This window comes from Phaseolus vulgaris, chromosome 8, assembly GCF_051622355.1.
Source record: "Phaseolus vulgaris cultivar YP4 chromosome 8, ASM5162235v1, whole genome shotgun sequence".
NCBI classification, from domain to species: Eukaryota; Viridiplantae; Streptophyta; class Magnoliopsida; order Fabales; family Fabaceae; genus Phaseolus; species Phaseolus vulgaris.
Genome location: NC_143505.1, coordinates 50,836,321 through 50,854,747, shown reverse-complemented (window position 1 = coordinate 50,854,747; position 18,427 = coordinate 50,836,321). Strand labels below are relative to the sequence as shown.

The following is an 18,427-nucleotide window of genomic DNA, read 5'->3' as shown; positions in this document are numbered from 1 at the left end:
TCACATAATCAATTCCCCATATGTCATGTATGACTTCGAAGTAACTCATAAATATTGTATATAGATTTTTGTCTTTAGAATTAGCAAAGTACACAACCTCAATTTTGAATGGTAACCCCACTATTCTAAACTCTACTTTTGTCATCTTCTATCTTGCAATAAAAACAAAACTTGTTAATCTCATACCCACCATATGCAATGGCATCGTTGTTATGCTCACATGCAAGTCTCAATAGTGTATCCAAAACATTATGTTTACCTTAAACCGAGCTAAGAAGATCTTGTTATGTTCATTAAATTCCCATTTTTCATTCATTTAGGGGTGTTTCGCTTTGATTTCACTAATGTGTCTCAACATGTTGGTGATAACTTCATCAGAGTTGTTCAATATATACAAATTTGTTTGGTCCACTTCTGAGTTTTTATACTCCACATAAACTTTAGAGTAACAAATCTTTAAGGAATATTTTACAGATATACAAAATTTTTAAGAGTGTCAAATATATAAAATATATTAAAATTAAAAGAAGTTTATTTATATATTAATTTATATATGCAAACAAAGTTGGGAGGCAAGGTTCGCTTGCATAAGTTTCATTTTTTAAATATTTTATTTTGTTACAATTGTATGTGTATTAAATATGTCTTAATATTTTTTTCATTATTTTATGAATATCATATTAATATATATTTATTTTTCATCACTTTCGCATCTTTATATTTTGTATAGTATATTTTCTTATTTACATGAAAACTATTTTAAGACTAAAGTGTAATATTTTTTCTACTAGTAATGGGTTTGTCCTAGTCGTCTAGGTCACATACTAATTTCTTTTATTTATGAAAGTCTGATCAAATTATTTTTATTTGCAAAGATTTGATAGATTTAGCAAAAGGGGTTAGTTTAGCTAAATTCTTCATTAGTTTGTCAAAAATTAGACTGGTCCAAGTTAACCGCTATAGTCACACGGGTTGAGAATTTTAACTTGTCTCAACAATTTTTTCTAATTTTTAATATATATATATATTAAAAATATATTTAATTATATAAATAATTTTTATTCAATTAATATTAATAATTTGATAAATTAAAAAATATTACTTTTACACATTAAATTAATTTATTATAATTAATATTTAGAACTTAATTTTATAAATATTAATGATTTAAGTTTGAATACTATTTCATATTAATATTTTTTCAAATAATATAATAATTTTTTAAAAAATTTATTATAAAAATTAGCTAGGTAGCTTGTCCATCCTATTGTTTGGTAGAGTTAAGGAATTAGACAAGTTGAGTCAAAATAGGTTGATAGGCAAAAAAAAACCAATATCCCTAGTAAGGAATCCACCAAAATCAACTCACTTTATCACTTCTAATTTCTAATGATAAAAAAGAATTAAAAACTCAATCATAAATAAATCTTTACTAAATTGTGTGAAGTAGATAAAAGAAAAACCTTAGGCAAAATATTTTTTTAATAATTAAATCATTCAATTTTATATAAAAAAAACTTAAATTTTTAATTTTCATAACCTTTAATTCAAATTATAGTAAATATATTATTTTAAAATAAAATAAGAGAAGTGGATTTTATTTTATTAAAAATATAAAAATAGAATTCAAGTAAACATTTATTTAAAAATATAAGTTTCTTCTTATTAATGTTATGTTTGAATTAAGGAAATAATTTGTTAAAATTTAAAAACATGAATATGTGAAAATTAAGAAAGTGTAAGGATGATGAATGTGTTTCGATGAATTGAAGAGTATATTAGAGTGAATATATAAATTTTTTTTAAGAGTTTATAAGTAAGGTTTAATCACCTTTTTCGTCTCTATATTTATAGTCAATAGTCAATTTGGTATAATGGTTTTTAAAAAATTCAATTTGGTCCCTAAGTTTTTAAAAATGTATTCAAAATGGTCATTTTTGTTAAATATCACCAAACGGTGTTAAGTGGTGCTTATGTGGCAGACACGTGTGAGTTACGTGGATTGTGCTTACCTTACTTTGGTGAATACTGAATTAGGGTTTAGGTTATTCAAATTGGGGATTTTGAATTTCTAATTTAGGGTTTCTGATACGAGGAATGCTCCCCTGGTTGGATTCTGTGGTGCATTTCCCTGCTTCGATTCCACAGGAATACCTTTTATAAAGTCCATATTTCACAGGAACACCACGGTCTGGATCGCAATCGCTGCCCCTTCACCACCTCTGGACCGCACCACATAATCATTCCTCCAAATCGACCATGGGAACACAACTCACCATCGTAACTCACGATCGCACCACAGAATCGAATGAGGGGAGCACACCTCCGAATGGAATCGAAGCAGGGAAGCGCACCACAGAATCCAACCAGGGGAGCAATCCTAGTATTAGAAACCTTAAATCAAAAATTCGAAATCTCCAATTTGAATAACCTAAACCCTAATTCAGTATTCACTAAAGTAATGTAAGCACCATCCACGTAACTTACACGTGTCTGCCACATAAGCACCAATTAACGTCGTTTGGTGATATTTAACCGAAATGACCATTTTGAATACGTTTTAAAAAACTTAGGAACCAAATTGAATTTTTTAAAAACCACTGTACCAAATTGACTATTGACTATAAATATAGAGACGAAAAAGATAATTAAACCAAGTAATATAACAAAACAAAAAATTTATAGAAGAAGATGTTAGATGTAATTAAACTCTTATTTCGATAAAAAAAATTAAAAATTATTATTCTACTAATACATTTTAAATCCATGGAGAAATAATAATAATAAAATAATATTTCATTGATTTGTAATTAAAATTTAAAAAAAAATACATATACAGCCGTTAATTGCAACTAGGAATTGTGTCTGTGCTAAGAAACCAATAGTAGCCATTTGCGAAAGGTGCAGCAGGAAGAGGTGCTTGCATCCAGCGGAGCCATGATCTCGCAGTTCTTCGTTCTGTCACAACGTGGTGATAACATCGTTTTCCGAGACTGTTAGTTCTCTCTCTCAATCTCCTTCTTGCTTTGCGATTTTTGTTTTCCTTGTTTTTGGATCTGGTGCTGTTTGTGCCATCAATGCTTTGACGGGTTTTTGTTCAGCTGGAGCGTTTTAGTTTAGCTTACTCACCTGTAGCATGATTATTTCTTACTCTATAATCGCTAATTCGAATTCACGCTTCCAGATCTTACTTATTCGATTCACATCGCGATCGCAAGCTAATTACTAATTATTAATTACTTCCCTGGCGAATTCGAGAAGCACGAATTTTGCGTGGCTGATTACTTTTTGAAATATCTGACGTTGACATTTCGATGAGATATTTCCACCGTTCAATTTTGTTGCACGAGCTAAAAGACGTTGACATGCATCTTGATTCGTTTGCATTTGGAAATTGTTAGTGGAAATGCATTTAAAGAGAAGGCTAACATTTGAACCGATAATTGCTGAGATCTGTATTGGAAGCTGACTTACGCACTCCGATGTTTTTCTTTTTAAAATATGCTCCTTGCATGTAGGTTTATAAAATTGGGACTAACTCTACTGTTGTGAGCCATGGAGTTTCTCAGACCATAGTTCAGAATCTAGTTGGTGCTTACGTTTTTACCTTGTCCCTGTTTCATTTTCGTCGTTGTATTTTCCCTGTTTTAAGTAGATGCTTTAAATTTTCGAAAATAGAACCTTAAAATATTAAGATATGCTGGGGAATGGAGTGCGAACATACGGCTGCTTCTATTCTGCAAGTTTTTATGATAAGGATGGATGGAATGAAAGTGAAGTGAACATCATTATCACTAGAAACTTATTATTATATTGAATAAGATTTTATCCTATCCCAATGATTGGAAACTTTACTGTCAGACTCTCAGTGACCATTGCTACTTTGTTTCCTTGATTTCAGATCGTGGGGAAGTCCAGAAGGGAAGTGCAGAGATATTTTTCCGCAAAGTAAAGTTTTGGGAAGATGGGGACCTGCAGGAGGCACCACCTGTCTTTGTAGGTATTATCTTTCTGAATCAAGCAGAGCATATTATAATGTGCTTCAAGCTTGAGAGAGTATGTAACGTTGTTAATAATTAATAAGGGCATTATCTTCTTTTTTCCCTCCTAAACCAGTTTTCTCTGTATCTCATAATGTTGTAGTTACTTTCACGGGACATCAGCCACCTTAGAATACCCACAGTCTAACAAATTTTGCTTTACAATATACAATTGAAAAGGTTAGAATATTTAGAATGGGGAGGGGATGAAGACATATTCTGTCTGTTGGTTCTTGGTAGATGAATGACCATTCATGCTAACAAGTAACTATTGTTGTGTCCTGCCTTCATTTAATATATCATACGCAGAAATGCTTATCCATTTGCCAGTGTTGATATCTATTGTTGTCAATGTCCTCCTGTTCTGGTTTTGATAGTAATATAATGTTTAATTTACTCGAATTAAAACATTGTTTAGATCTCAAAATATGGTATTTTTTGAAGCTGAGTTTCTATTCACTTTGAGTAATTGTCTTCTCTTTGACTGAATATGCTGATGTCCTTTGTGTCATGTTTGTTCTTTGACAGAATGTTGATGGTGTAAATTACTTTCATGTGAAAGTTGTTGGCTTATTGTTTGTTGCAACTACAAGGGTTAATGTATCACCTTCTTTAGTCTTGGAGCTTTTGCAAAGAATTGCTCGTGTTATTAAAGATTACCTTGGGATTCTCAATGAAGACTCGCTACGAAAAAACTTTGTGCTTGTGTACGAGTTACTCGATGAAGTTATTGTGAGCTTCCTCCCTTGCTCTATTTGGTTCATTAGGTCTTTAAAATCCCTTGTTTTCTTAACTTTAATGCTTCGTTGAATTAAATTATCACTTTATCCATGCTGGCTCCCTTTTCTAAATCTAATATTCATACTCGAGGCTCATTTTGTTCATAGTTGATTCTTGATACAAATATTAAGTATTTTTTAACAGTTAATGTTAGTAGCCTCTGATAGATCTGATAGAAGTGTTTACAATGTTTTTTCTGGTAATGTATAGCTGAAATTACAAACCTTTGAAATTTCGGGTGGATGTTATATCTGTTTTTCTTTAAAAAAGTTTACTGAAAGAACCTATTTGCAGTTTTTTAAAAGTTTTAATCCTGCTTTGGCCTGAGATTCATAGTTAATTAGTCATGTTTTCAAAAATTGTACTTATGAGTAACCCATTAACGGTTTTGAAGGATTTTGGTTATGTTCAATCAACATCTACTGAGATGTTGAAGGCCTATGTTTTCAATGAGCCGCTTGTTGTTGATGCTGCACGTCTGTCACCTCTTGGACCTGCTTCAATTTTTGCGGTATGATGTTTACCATGTTCTATATCTGGGCACTTATTTTGTTTTCTGTTATTATTGCTAGCACTTATTTATGATATCATTATTTCTTAATTTTGGTTGCATGCAGCAAGGGACAAAAAGAATGCCAGGGATAGCTGTAACAAAATCTGTTGTTGCTACAGAGCCTGGGGGTAGAAGGAGGGAAGAAATTTTTGTAGATATAATTGAGAAAATCAGCATCACTTTTAGCTCCAGTGTTAGTAAATACGTCTTAAAATATCAAATGACGAATTTCATCACATTGTTCCATTGTTCCTTCGTCCATCAATATATCATGAGTATAGATGCTTTGCTTATGGTTTGAAGATGCTATTTACAAAACATAATTATGATTTTTATAGAGCATGGATTCACTCTTGACTCTCTAGTGTCTGAAACAAATTTAATCTAAGTAATGTACCGTCTATTCCTATTAAAAAATTTACTTATTAAATGCTTGGTGGAAAAACTTACCTTGTTTTGCCGAAACATAAATAGTCAATTTTGGATGAATTTTTTTGATTTATTGTAGTAAACTAGTGCTTTTATGATACCAAATGTTTCGTGGTAAAGTTCTAACTAACATAATTGAAGTGTTGCAGAATGAAAATATTGTAGTGGATTAATGTACATACAAGAAAAAGATAAGATTAGGGATGGAGGTTTTTGAAAGAAAGTAGAAGGAGTTCACCTTTTGAGGAAAATATGTTAGAATGTCACCTGAGACGGTTTGGCCATTTGAGAAAAAATAGGCAATTAGATGGAGGATAGTTACATTGCAACCCAAAAAACAAAGTCTGAGTTTTCCAAGAGAAAATTGAAAAGAAAAGACAGGACTGTGTGAATTATCCTTCCAAAGATTTTCCCTTCCAAAAACTTAGCTAGTACTTGGTTCCCCAACACCTAAATTTCAGATTGAAATCTTATATTCAAATGATTCCCTTGTTACATGTGTTCTTCATTCTTAGTATTTTTAATGTGATTTGGTCAGGGATACATTCTGACTTCTGAGATTGATGGCACCATACAAATGAAGAGCTATCTTTCTGGCAATCCTGAAATTCGATTAGCACTTAATGACGATCTCTCCATTGGAAGAAGCCAGGGATCAGCTTACGGTAACTTTCAGTCATTCAAGTATTTCCAGTAGTTTTTCCAAGATTTGTAATTATTTTATGCTTATGCGGAAATGTTTCTAGAGCAGGTTATAGGAGCTCATCTGGCTCAGGAACAGTTGTATTAGATGACTGTAATTTCCATGAATCTGTTCGTCTGGACAGTTTTGATATTGATAGAACTCTATCCCTGGTGAGTACCAAAGTAGTCTTAACAATTATATTTAGAATATAAAGGTATTTTATTGACTTGTTTACTTTTGGTTATTTATTTTAACGGTACACTGCCAATTTTAGATCCCACCAGATGGTGAGTTTCCAGTCATGAACTACCGTATGACACAGGAATTTAGGCCTCCTTTTCGTATTAATGCTCTGATTGAAGAGGCAGGGTCGCTTAAGGTGATACCTACTTTTTATTAGAGTTTTCTCTGTCTTTATGTATCTTTCCCTTGCAGTCACTAGCAGAATAACACTTGAAATTGCTATTGCAGGCAGAAGTAATTCTTAAAGTAAGTGCCGAGTTTGCTTCAAGTGTAACAGCAAATACTATCAAAGTGCAGATGCCACTACCGAAATGTACCTCCAGGTGTTATTCTATATTTCTCTATGTCGTTGAATAAATAGGAAATTATCTTTGAAAGTAGTTTTCCATTAACTGGAAACTGACATGTTGATGCATTTGGTATTTTTACTAAAGTATCCCCTAATAGGTTTTGGACAGGAGTAGAGCTCGGTTTATAGAACTCTGGAAAGGATTGTCAACTGATTTCAGAAAAAATACAGAGAGCGAACTAATCATAATGTTTAATTAATTAATTTTTTTTTACCCACTTGGGGCAATAGGGATGTTTTTTTACCACTGGTTACACTGAAAGGAATTTTTGAAAAGTAAGCTGTTTAAAAATTAGTGTTTGGGATAGATGCTAAAATTTACTGTTTTTTCTTTAAAAATGCTGTTTTCATGCATCTATATATTTGAAGCTTATATATTTTCCAACAGCTCTTGTTCTCCTAAACTGTTCTCCCCAAATTATCAAATAAGCCTTTTCTATTTTAGCCTTTTTGCATACCATATTTTACACAATTTACTTTATAAAAGCTAATTTGTTGTTGTATCCAAATGGAAATAGTTATCCTAAAACCGTTTTTATAATAAATTTACCCAAACAAAAAAATGATTTTGATTATAATAATATCGATTATATATATAATCTATCATTGAAATAATCTAATTGCCAATTTTGGCGTGACTAGAATCTAGAGTTATAATAGATCACGTGTGCATTGGTTGCTTATTGGCCCACTCACTAGGTTATATATAATATTCATGTGCTTTCACCCAATGTCTTTGGCTTTTGGTCTAGATTATAATTCTTCCCCCTTTTCTTAACTAAGATAAATTTCAGAACAAGGTAAGGGTGGGTATGTGCCTTGTCCACATTTCAGCACCTTAGGGTATTAGTGTGTTGGACCATGTTGCATATAGAACCATTCATGAACTTTCAGTGTGTGATCCAACAATTCACGATGTATACGTGTGAAATCTGAACACAAGTTGTTGGAAAAAGGAGTTTAAGGGACCATTATATCAATATTGGATTTGGATCGAAGGCTTTGATAGTGTCAAGGACCATTTCTCTCTTAAAACCTTGAGCTATATTAGGTGAAGACTTTGCCTTGCATATGGTAGAATTTAACAAAGCAATTAATAAAGGGGCGCTATCATTTATCTTGCTAATTCTGCTGTGTGGATAAACGAAGGGCGATGTTGTAGTTGCTGATGTAAGTTGTATGGAATTGTCGCAGGGTTAGTTTTGAGCTGGAATCTGGAGCTGTTGGACAAACAACTGATTTTAAGGAAGCAAACAAGAGGCTCGAATGGAGTTTAAAAAAGGTCACATTTCTTGTTATTTCTCTAGTCCAGTTTTTGCGTGTTTCATTGACTATAATTTTTCAAAGAAAGCTTTTTATAGTTATGATTTGGGTAATTACTTTTTTTTTTTCTGGAGAAATGGTCACTAATAAGTGCTACGAAACAGATTGTCGGGGGATCTGAGCATACTCTGCGGGCGAAGCTAACCTTTGCTCAGGAATCTCACGGTATTTATGCATATAGTTAATGCATGCTCAAAATGGATAGTTTGCTTTTCTGGTTGGGTGATTAATAATATTTCATAATTATGCAAATACATTTGTTGACAGTTAATATAACGAAAGAATCTGGACCTGTTAGCGTGACATTTACCATACCAATGTATAATGCATCACGGCTTCAGGTAAAGTGAACATCTCAACTTGCTTATTCTTTGCTATTTTCGATTTGAGCATAACTTTGCTGTCTACATGTGTTGAGAATTTAGGGTTGGCTTGAATATTCCTGTAAAGTAAAAAAAATAGTTTGATTTGAATGTGCTAAGTAGTTCATAAATTTTCTAAACGCAGGTAAAGTATTTGCAGATAGCAAAGAAGTCTGCAACGCATGAGCCATACCGGTGGGTTAGATATGTTACACAGGCAAATTCCTACGTCGCTCGTATATGATGCCTTCAAGAACATTGTTCACCCCCTTTCGTTTTTTTCATTTTCCTCTCCCTCTTTCTCATTATACATATGCTTTCTTTTGTTTGTTTTATTCTTTATTTGTAAATTACATCTAAGTCGAATATAGATGACGTTAGTAGTTTTGCCTTGTCATTCATTACACAAACTCAAGTTGGATGAATTACCTACAGCACTTTTTTCCATCTTTTTTCTCCCATCACATTAACCATCACCTTCTGTATTTTAAACATATAATAATGGCACCTCATTGCTTAAGACACAAGGTCTAAAAGGAGGTTTTGTTGGCTAGCTCTATGCCTATGACTGAACAGTTCAAAAGACATTTTTTCACTTTAAAATAGTTTTTTAAACCAAAAGTTATATGTGGAGTGTAGCGTTTTGGTTAAAGATGGTAAGGGGGTTGTTTAAATAAAATTCTTTGCAAGTATTTATAGGAGAAAAAATAAAAGAAGTTTTTTTTTAAAAAAGCAAAACAAACAATTTTATAAGAAAAAAAAAATAAGATTTTAACATGAGTTTAACTTAACCAACCAAAAAGCTATTTCTATTACAGATTTGGATCTTTCGTGAGAAACATAATTGAATCTAACTCCAAATATTATTCAGGAGTAGTGTTACATATGAAAGTCTAATATGTATTTAATGATTATATGTATTAAAAAAGGACATGATTTTCTTCCCTTATTACCAACTTATAGCGTGTATTCCTTTTAAAATGTAGGGACTTAACACATTATGAAGGTCAAAACAATTTTTTTTATGAATTTATCTAAACTGATCCAAATTAAACATTGTTAATTACTTAAAAAGGAAAATTCTATGGAGTGAATTTTGAAGTTGGAGAAGAATGCATAGATTTGGGGAATAACATAAATAGGGACGTAGGAATTGTCAAAGAAACTCGATTCCATGCTAGAGAAAATTGAATTCTAGTTACAATTGCAACTAGAACTGAATTTGTGATTTCAAATGAAGGAGGGAATATATAGCATGATTAAAATGGAATTGGAGTCTACTGTACTGAATAATCAATAAATTTGAAGGGTTCACTTTGAGATGTTCAATTTAAAGGGAGTTGTAAGAAGATTGAATTGAAGAGAAGGAATTTTCCATTTAATGTTATGTTGTTGGATTTTTTTTGGGGTAAATCAAATGCAAAATACAACGAAAAAGGTAAAAGAAAAATTGGTTAAAAAATATGAACAATGGCACGAAGTCATTGCCTTGATGTTAATCATTTTTTGCTCTTTAATGGATGCTGCTTAATTAGTTTATCATTATGACAATTATATTTTATTCATTTTCATCTCATTATTCACATTATGTCTGTAAACTTTTAATTTAATTCGTTGAAGTTCTGTAATATCAAACACTAGATGAAAAAATAACGATAGCTCTCGTTTGGTTGACTCTAGTTTCATGCTCCTAAAATGGGAAATTTTTTATTAAGTCAGAGTCAACCTTTTCCAAAACAATCACAGTTTCCACTTAGTGGCAAAACATAACCTCGAACAATGTTTTCCAACACTTAATTAACACTCACCCCTTGTTTTGTTTAGATTGGGTGATTTTGGAGGGAAATAAAAGAGAACTAAGTAGAGGGATGGTGATTTTTATGGGTTTAATTAGAGTGAAAATGGATTAAAAAAATTGGAAAAGTTGGTATGATTCACCATAAAGTAAATCTCTCATCAAATGGTGGGACGAAAGTTTTTATTTATTAAAAATTAAATATTTTTTTAAAATAATAATAAACTTATTTTAGAATTTGTAATTATTTAAAAAAATATTTATTTATTTATTTTCATCCTTTTTATATTTTTATTCATCTAAACAATACATATTTTTACTCAATTTTTATATTTCTATTTTATTCATTCACATTTCTATTTTACTTAATTTTACATTTTTTTTCTCTTATAAAATTCACCCATGAATTATTATTGAAGAATGAAAGGTATTGTGTTAGGGACTTTATAAAAAATAGGTAAATAGAATTTCATTCATTTGTGTTAAAAGTTTGACAAGTCATGTAATTATGTTATAATATATTTGTGTAAGTATTTGGTATGTGAGATGACTTGATTCAATAGGTGCATAAGGTGGTCTTTCAACTTGGTTTTGTGATTGTCATAAGTAGATTGAGCAAAACAAATGGACGACAGGGGAGAAAGACATATTTGTTGTTAGGTTGTGAAATGAGTGGTAAGTATAATAAAGACAAACATGATTTGGAGGTGATTGTAAGTGGTACAAGAAAATGTTATTATCCTTTTAAATTGCAAGGTAAACCTGTTCACAATGGAGAATGTTGGATATTGAAGGTAATATGTTGGATTCTTAATCATGAAATGGTTGAGACATTAGTTGATCACCCTATGCTGACATATTAAAACCAAATGAACATTCCATGGTAGTTGACATGACTAAAAGTATAGTTAAGCTGACAAATATATTACTTACTTTGAAAGAGAACAATGAGAAGAATATCACAACAATAAAGAAAGTGTATAATGAAAAATATGCATACATGAGATCATTATTGAGAGGATCTAGAACTGAAATGCAATAATTAATGATGTTGTTAGAGCATGACAAATATATTCACTGGAGTTGGTGTAATGAGTCTTCACAGGTTGTGATTGTTGTTGTTTTAAAATACCTTGATTCAGTGAAATTGTTGAATGCATTTAGTATGTGTTGATGGATACTACTTACAAAACCAAAAAATATAAGTTTCCTTTGCTTGAGATAGTTGGTGTGACATTCATAAAAGACTTTCTTTGTTGCTTTTGCGTTGTTAGCAAGTCAACGAGAAAACAACTTCTTTTGGGCTCTAGAAAGACTTAGAGGTTTTTTTTAGGTCAGATGTGTTCTTTGAGGTCATTGTTAGTGACAAATACCTTATTTTAGTTAATGCAATTAACATTGTCTTTCCTAAACCTTCCAATCTTTTGTGTCGATTTCACATTAATAAGAATTTTAAAGCAAAGTGTAAAATGTTAGTTGATTCTATGGAGGCTTGTAAATTTATTATGGATGCATGGGGAACTGTGATTGATTGTATAGATTGTGATGCATTTGAGGGTTGTGTGAAACATTTTGAAAGTATTTATTTATCATGTTATGTAGACTAAACTAAGTTTTTCTGATATGTCATCATGCGATTTATCATTCTGAGTTGTCTATTTAGTATGAATTTGATGTCATTTTAAATCATTTTAGAGAAGCTGACACTGCAAGTAGTCACATTAGTGTTTTAAAGAAGTTGATATGATAAGTATAATCACATAGGAGACAAATTTTAATTCTCCATTATCCTAACAAATACATTGGTGTTTGTAACTATAAAATAATGTCATGATCAGTAATTATAACTAAACAAATTTTTATTTTTTACCTCACCCTCCTACAATCTCAAAGAAGCATGATCCGTGAAGCTTACTAAAGAGAAAGATCTTAAGGTCCTCCAAGGAATCATTTCTTTTGATCATATCGTCCTTCAAGTGCATCCATCGTATTAACAACAATAGCATATTTCTCACGATCTCCTCTACAGACAAATGTCGTAGGTCTTTACCTGCCATTTCCTTACGATGCATCACCTCTTGTCATAACCATAAATCTATTTACAACATCATTTTTACATTAACGAAAGTCAAAATAGTTATAAATACTTAGAACATTACAAATATAATCTGAATTGCACAATCCAGTTTATATTTCATTTTTTATACACATTCTAGATTGTACAATCTGAAAGCTATTTATAGATTCAGAAATAGCTTACGGATTGTACAATCCCATAATGTGTATAAAAAATAAAATATAAAGCAAATTGTAAAATCTGAAAAATTTCCCTAAGAGATATTATAACAACACATAATCGAAACGTAAAAAAATATGTTTTACGAGTATCTAATAACAACGCAACAAGCAATGACTCTCCTATGCATATGCGATCTCTGAAGAAGCCGTGCGAAATTGCCCTACTACAATAGAGAAAAGAAGCTCGAAATAGAAGAGGAGGTGCACGAAGGGAGTGTTGGGGGTGCTGCAACTGATGATAGAAAAAGAAGAAGATGAAAGAAATACATAAATAAGATTATTTATTGTTGGAGATCTCACATCGACTAGAGATTAGGAAATTTCATTGTATATAAGTGGGTGCAAACCTCACCTCATAGGTTGCAAATGGGTATTCAAAATAAAATATAAGGCTGATGGGACAATTGAAAGGTATAAAGCAAGGTTAATGGCAAAGGGATATACACAAACAAAATGACCACCATAAGGTTGCTCCTCCTAGATTGACTTCTATTCCACCAGAAAAAGTTTGTAAACTAAAAAGGGCTTTATATGGCCTTAAGCAAGCCAACAGAGAATGGTTTGCCAAACTATCATCATTTTTGCTTTCTATGGGATATACTCAATCTATGAATGATCATTCTTTATTCATTAATTCTTCTGAAAGATCTTTTACAACATTATTGGTATATGTGGATGATATAATATTGGCAGGAAATGATAAAGAAGAGATTGCTTGAATCAAACATTCAAGATTAAAGATCTTGGGAATTTAAGATATTTTCTTGGTTTAGAAGTAGCAAGAAGTAAGACAGGAATAATGGTAAATCAAAGGAAATATGCATTGGAATTATTAACAGATGCATGTCTTTTAGCCTGCAAACCTGCATCCATTCCTATTGATAATCATGAGAAATTCTCTTCTATTGGAAGTGTTCCTTTCACAGATATTCAAGCCTACAGAAGATTGATTGGAAGGCTTATGTATCTCACTAATACCCGACCTTACATAACATTTTTTGTGCAACAACTTTCTCAATTTCTTGCTAAGCCTACAATTGCTCAATATAATGCAACGATTAGAATTCTCAAATATATCAAAGGGGCTCCAAGTCTTGGTCTATTTTTCATCTCAAAGCCTTTTGTGATAGTGATTGGGGCACCTGCAGTGATTCAAGACAATCAATGACTCAGCAAGATACCTTGCAGCAAATCCAGTGTTTCACGAGCATACAAAACATATAGAAATAGATTGTCATGTGGTCCAGGAAAAATTAAAGAAGGGTCTCATCCCTTTGCTTCCCATTTTCACCACAAAGCAACTGACTGATATTTATACCAAAGCTTTAAGTCCTCAACCTTTTAAGAATATTTATTCCGGTCTCATCAATATTTGTTCCACAGCTTGTGGCGGGGTATTAAAGGATACGGATACCAGAGTTATAGAAGGATCCTAATATTAATTAGATGTCTTTTCTAATTATCAGTTGTTTCTCTCTATAAAGGAAAATAATTGAGTTTCTTTTCTAGCTGTTTCTCTTTATAGAGGTGAATAACCTTTATTTTGTCTTTGTGTGTTATAGTGATGATTCTACTATTTAATTATTGATTATTTCCCTCTTTAGTTAAATCTAGAATGAGTGTACATACCATTTGTTTCCCTCTTTACTTGTATATATTCAGACCATTTGTTTTGATTTTAATAACAAGAAAGACTAGATATTCATTTTCATATCCTTTGCCTTCAGTTTACTCTTTTGTTCATCTCTGTTCTATTTTGTAATATGGTATCAGAGCCATTTCGAGCATATCCTAGCGAGTATTTGTAGGGCTTATCAGGTCACCCGTTATCGGGCCGTTATCGGACCAACCATCATATGTTATCCCACGCACGAGTTGTCACTTTTGCGTGAGGGGTGTGTTGGAGATCCCACATCGACTAGAGATTAGGACATTTCATTGTATATAAGTGGATGCAAACCTCACCTCATGAGCCGGTTTTATGGAGTTGAGTTAAGCCTAAAATGCACTTTTTAATATTTATTTTTTCATTAAGGTAGAAATGCAGGAAGAATTTTCCCGCAAGAAGATGTGGAGTGAAAGTGAGCCTTTCTCCGAATTGTGCTTGTTGAGTCTAAATATCACAAGGAAGACATTACAATGTGATCATGCTCGTGTTTTTTTATTTTATTTTTATACTGTGATTGTGCTAGCGTTTTTTTTTATAATTTTTTATGAATATATAATCAATGATGTAACATTCCCAATAATTTATTTAATATTCAACACTATAAACATAATTATATATGTTTATAGTAAGATTAACAATGAGTGAATTAAATTAAAATGAACAGATTTTCCAATCCTTCAGTAAGTATCTCCAAAACCTCACCCTAAAAGGCTTACTGTATAATTGCATAACAGATAAGCATAATGTAAAACTATGCATCCTAATAAAACTTCTACAAAAATTTAAGCAGTTTCCACCCAGCAAGATTAGAATAAAAAACCTATGTTATTATCGACTACTGTTGCCTCTAAAAACATTTTACTGCAGCCACCAAAAAACATGTTACATCCACCGTACTATACATTTAGCTTTATACATGATCTCTGCACAGAAGCAGTCCCAAAGTTGAAGTCATTCTGCATTGTACCACTGCTTATTCCCTGCATCTGTCCTGACCCTTGTTGCCTTCTTCAAATTTCTAAGAACATCTCCAAGACTCTTTGTGTCACCTTTATCTCTAATACATTATAGTAAGAGCTTATATAATTGATTAAACAATATTTATAATTTCATTATGTAGACTTAGAAACATTTCCTTTTCATAATATAATTGATTATGTCATTAGTTTGATCAAATGTAAATTATATTAAGTGACACATAATTAATTATAGTTAATCATAATCCAATATGTACTCATTTTAAATATAAATTCAACCCTAAATTAATTACAAGATGATTAAAATATTAATATTTAATTTATATGCAAGATAATATATATGTATGGAAAATCAACTACCCTGTATATTTCCTTATTCTTTCAAATCAATTAGGTACATTCACCATCTTTCCGCCCATTTCTCCTATCCTTTTATTCTTTTCTCACTTCTTTCAAATAACCTAATTTTCCATCTTGATTCTTTTACTTTCTTTTCTCTTTTTACTTCCTACTTTCTATCACTTCATCCTGACTAAGAAAAAAGAAAAGAGATTAAAGGACTTTGTAGTTTTGGGGAACCATGGTTTGACAATAATTAGCTTTAGTTATGATTGTTTAAATTGGAGAATGATTATGAAGATTGAAAATAGAAACGAAAAGTTACAAAAATTATCCATTCATAACTTTAATTATATTATATGTTTAAAAATAAGGTGAGTTATTAACTAACACGTGCAAGATTAAATAATAGAAATTGATTTTTTTTATCAAAAAACACTATTAATATACTGCTATTGACTCTTTTTTTTATGTATTTTCAATTAATATTATTAAATATTTATTTTTTTAAAAAGACCGATTAATAAAGCTTACAAATAATTACGACGTACATAGGATTTTTTTTTCTTCTTCTAGAAGTTACAATAATTACTTAGAGAACGTTAAAAGCAAGTAAATTAATGGTGTCAAACATGAACACTTTTTTCTTTCTTATAATTGACCCAGTCTCTATATTTTATTGACTCAGTCTCTATGTGTGAATTTTGCTTCTAATCTAATTACGAGAGCTTGTAATCCATATTTATTTAAGATGAACAAGCGAATATATAATATATAAATAATTAAGAATTGTTCTGGTACACATTACTCTATTTTGTTGATATGATAATTTTGTTTGTTGATTTCTTTTTGGGTTTAAATAGAAAGGGATTGATATTGCAAAAGACTATTCTTATTACAGTAAATGAAGATGAATATTCCTTGTCTGATGTGATGCTTTAATGTAGCGTACGTAATCGCACGTAATCTTTATGAAGAAAGAGAAGTTTTGATGAACCCTAATTGTAGAGAGAAAAATAAATATAAAAGAAACTTTTATTCACTTGTATATTAGAGAGTAAAATACATGGTGTATATATAAGAAAAAGATTAAGACCTAGCTGAAACAGAAAAAAGGAAAGTTGGGTCAAACAAACAAAGCCCAATAATTTAAAATAGAAAATTAAATATATTAACACCCCCTCAAGCTGGGGAGTAGATATTTGTCAGGCCCAGCTTGGATTTGAGAGTAGAGAATTGTGCGGAAGCAAGGGGCTTGGTGAATATGTCAGCAACTTGCATTGCAGAAGTAATGGGTAGTAGTTTGAGCAGACCAGAGTTAAGTTTTTCACGAACTAGGTGGCAATCAATTTCGATATGCTTGGTTCGTTCATGAAAAACTTGATTGGAAGCTATTTGAAGGGCAGATTTGTTCTCACAGTACAGGTTGCAGGCTGGGAGAGAGGAAGATGTAAATCCTGAAGGAGGTAAGACAACCATTGTAACTCACATGTGGTGGTGGCAAGGGCTCTATACTCGGCTTCAGAGGAGCTGCGGGAGATAGTTGACTGCTTATTTGATTTCCATGATATTAGGGAGTTTCCTAAGTAGATGGAATATCCAGTGACAGATTTGCGTAAGGTAGGACATGTTGCCCAGTCAGAGTCACTAAAACCACAAAGGTGAAGTGAACTAGTGTGAGAAAAATATAGTCCTTCACCAGGGGTGCCCTTGAGGTAACGCAAAAGACGTGAGACAGCTTGCTGATGATGAGTTGTGGGTGCAGATATGAATTGGCTTAAATTGTGGACAGCGAAGGCGATGTCTGGTCGCGTGTTGGTTAAGTAAATTAGACGTCCAAGGAGTCTTCTGTATTGAGAAGTGGCATCATCATCGAGAGGTGAGCCTTGGTCGGGAGAGAGACGGGAGGTGTGAGTCATAGGAGTGGCCACAGGTGCAGAGTCAAGCATGCCAGTTTCTTGAAGGAGATCAAGAGTATACTTGCGTTGACTTAAATGAAGACCAGTACTGTTGCGAGCAATTTCCAGTCCCAAAAAGTAAGTGAGATTACCTAAATTTTTTATCTTGAAGTGATGGTGAAGGGATGCAGTAATTGTATTGATTTCCTCCGTGTCATCACCAGTTAAGAGCAAGTCATCAACATAAACAAGAATAACAGTGAGTTTATCATTATTATATTTAAGAAAAAGGGAGTGATCAGCAACAGAAATAAAGTAATTATTTGATAAAAGAAAAGTAGAAAGTTTGGCGTACCATTGGCGACCAGCTTGACGAAGGCCATACAAAGACCGTTGAAGCTTGCAAACATGCTGGGGAGAAGGAAGAGAGAGGCCAGGTGGGGGGGTCATGTATATCTCTTCATGGAGATCACCATGAAGAAATGCATTATTGACATCAAGTTGTTTTAAAATCCAATTTTTGGTAGTGGCAATAGCAAGCAGAAGGCGGAGGGTAGTGAGTTTAGCAACAGGTGCAAAAGTGTCTAAGAAATCAAGTCCTTCAAGTTGGGTAAACCCTTTGGCAACAACTCTAGCTTTGTGGCGCTCAACAGTGCCATCAGAATGGTATTTGATTTTATATACCCA

General features: G+C 32.0%; 1 protein-coding gene across 3 annotated transcripts; it reads left to right on the top strand.

The window, feature by feature from the left end:
• Window positions 1–2,831: 2,831 nt before the first annotated feature.
• On the top strand, window positions 2,832–9,211 carry LOC137823934 (AP-4 complex subunit mu). Of its 3 annotated transcripts, none has more exons than XM_068629288.1 (13): window positions 2,832–2,995; window positions 3,902–3,996; window positions 4,569–4,772; window positions 5,215–5,331; window positions 5,438–5,566; window positions 6,341–6,467; window positions 6,554–6,657; window positions 6,762–6,866; window positions 6,959–7,053; window positions 8,274–8,361; window positions 8,507–8,567; window positions 8,670–8,743; window positions 8,910–9,211. In XM_068629288.1, exons 1-13 carry the CDS (start codon window positions 2,938–2,940, stop codon window positions 9,006–9,008), a joined length of 1,356 nt encoding a protein of 451 aa, XP_068485389.1. In that variant the 5' UTR covers window positions 2,832–2,937; the 3' UTR covers window positions 9,009–9,211. The 3 variants fall into 3 exon arrangements, 2 of the variants coding, with proteins under 2 accessions (XP_068485389.1, XP_090149688.1); XR_016514631.1 differs by having other exon boundaries at window positions 2,851–2,995; window positions 6,549–6,657; XM_090293562.1 differs by having other exon boundaries at window positions 2,859–2,995; window positions 3,902–4,000.
• The last annotated feature ends 9,216 nt before the right edge of the window (window positions 9,212–18,427 follow it).

Excerpts from the sequence above, each read along its gene's own strand:
- LOC137823934 (XM_068629288.1), top strand. The coding sequence starts at position 2,938 with ATGATCTCGCAGTTCTTCGTTCTGTCACAACGTGGTGATAACATCGTT. Across the intron at positions 3,997-4,568 it reads AGGAGGCACCACCTGTCTTT|AATGTTGATGGTGTAAATTA; the intron begins GTAGGTATTATC and ends GTTCTTTGACAG. Across the intron at positions 7,054-8,273 it reads CTACCGAAATGTACCTCCAG|GGTTAGTTTTGAGCTGGAAT; the intron begins GTGTTATTCTAT and ends GAATTGTCGCAG.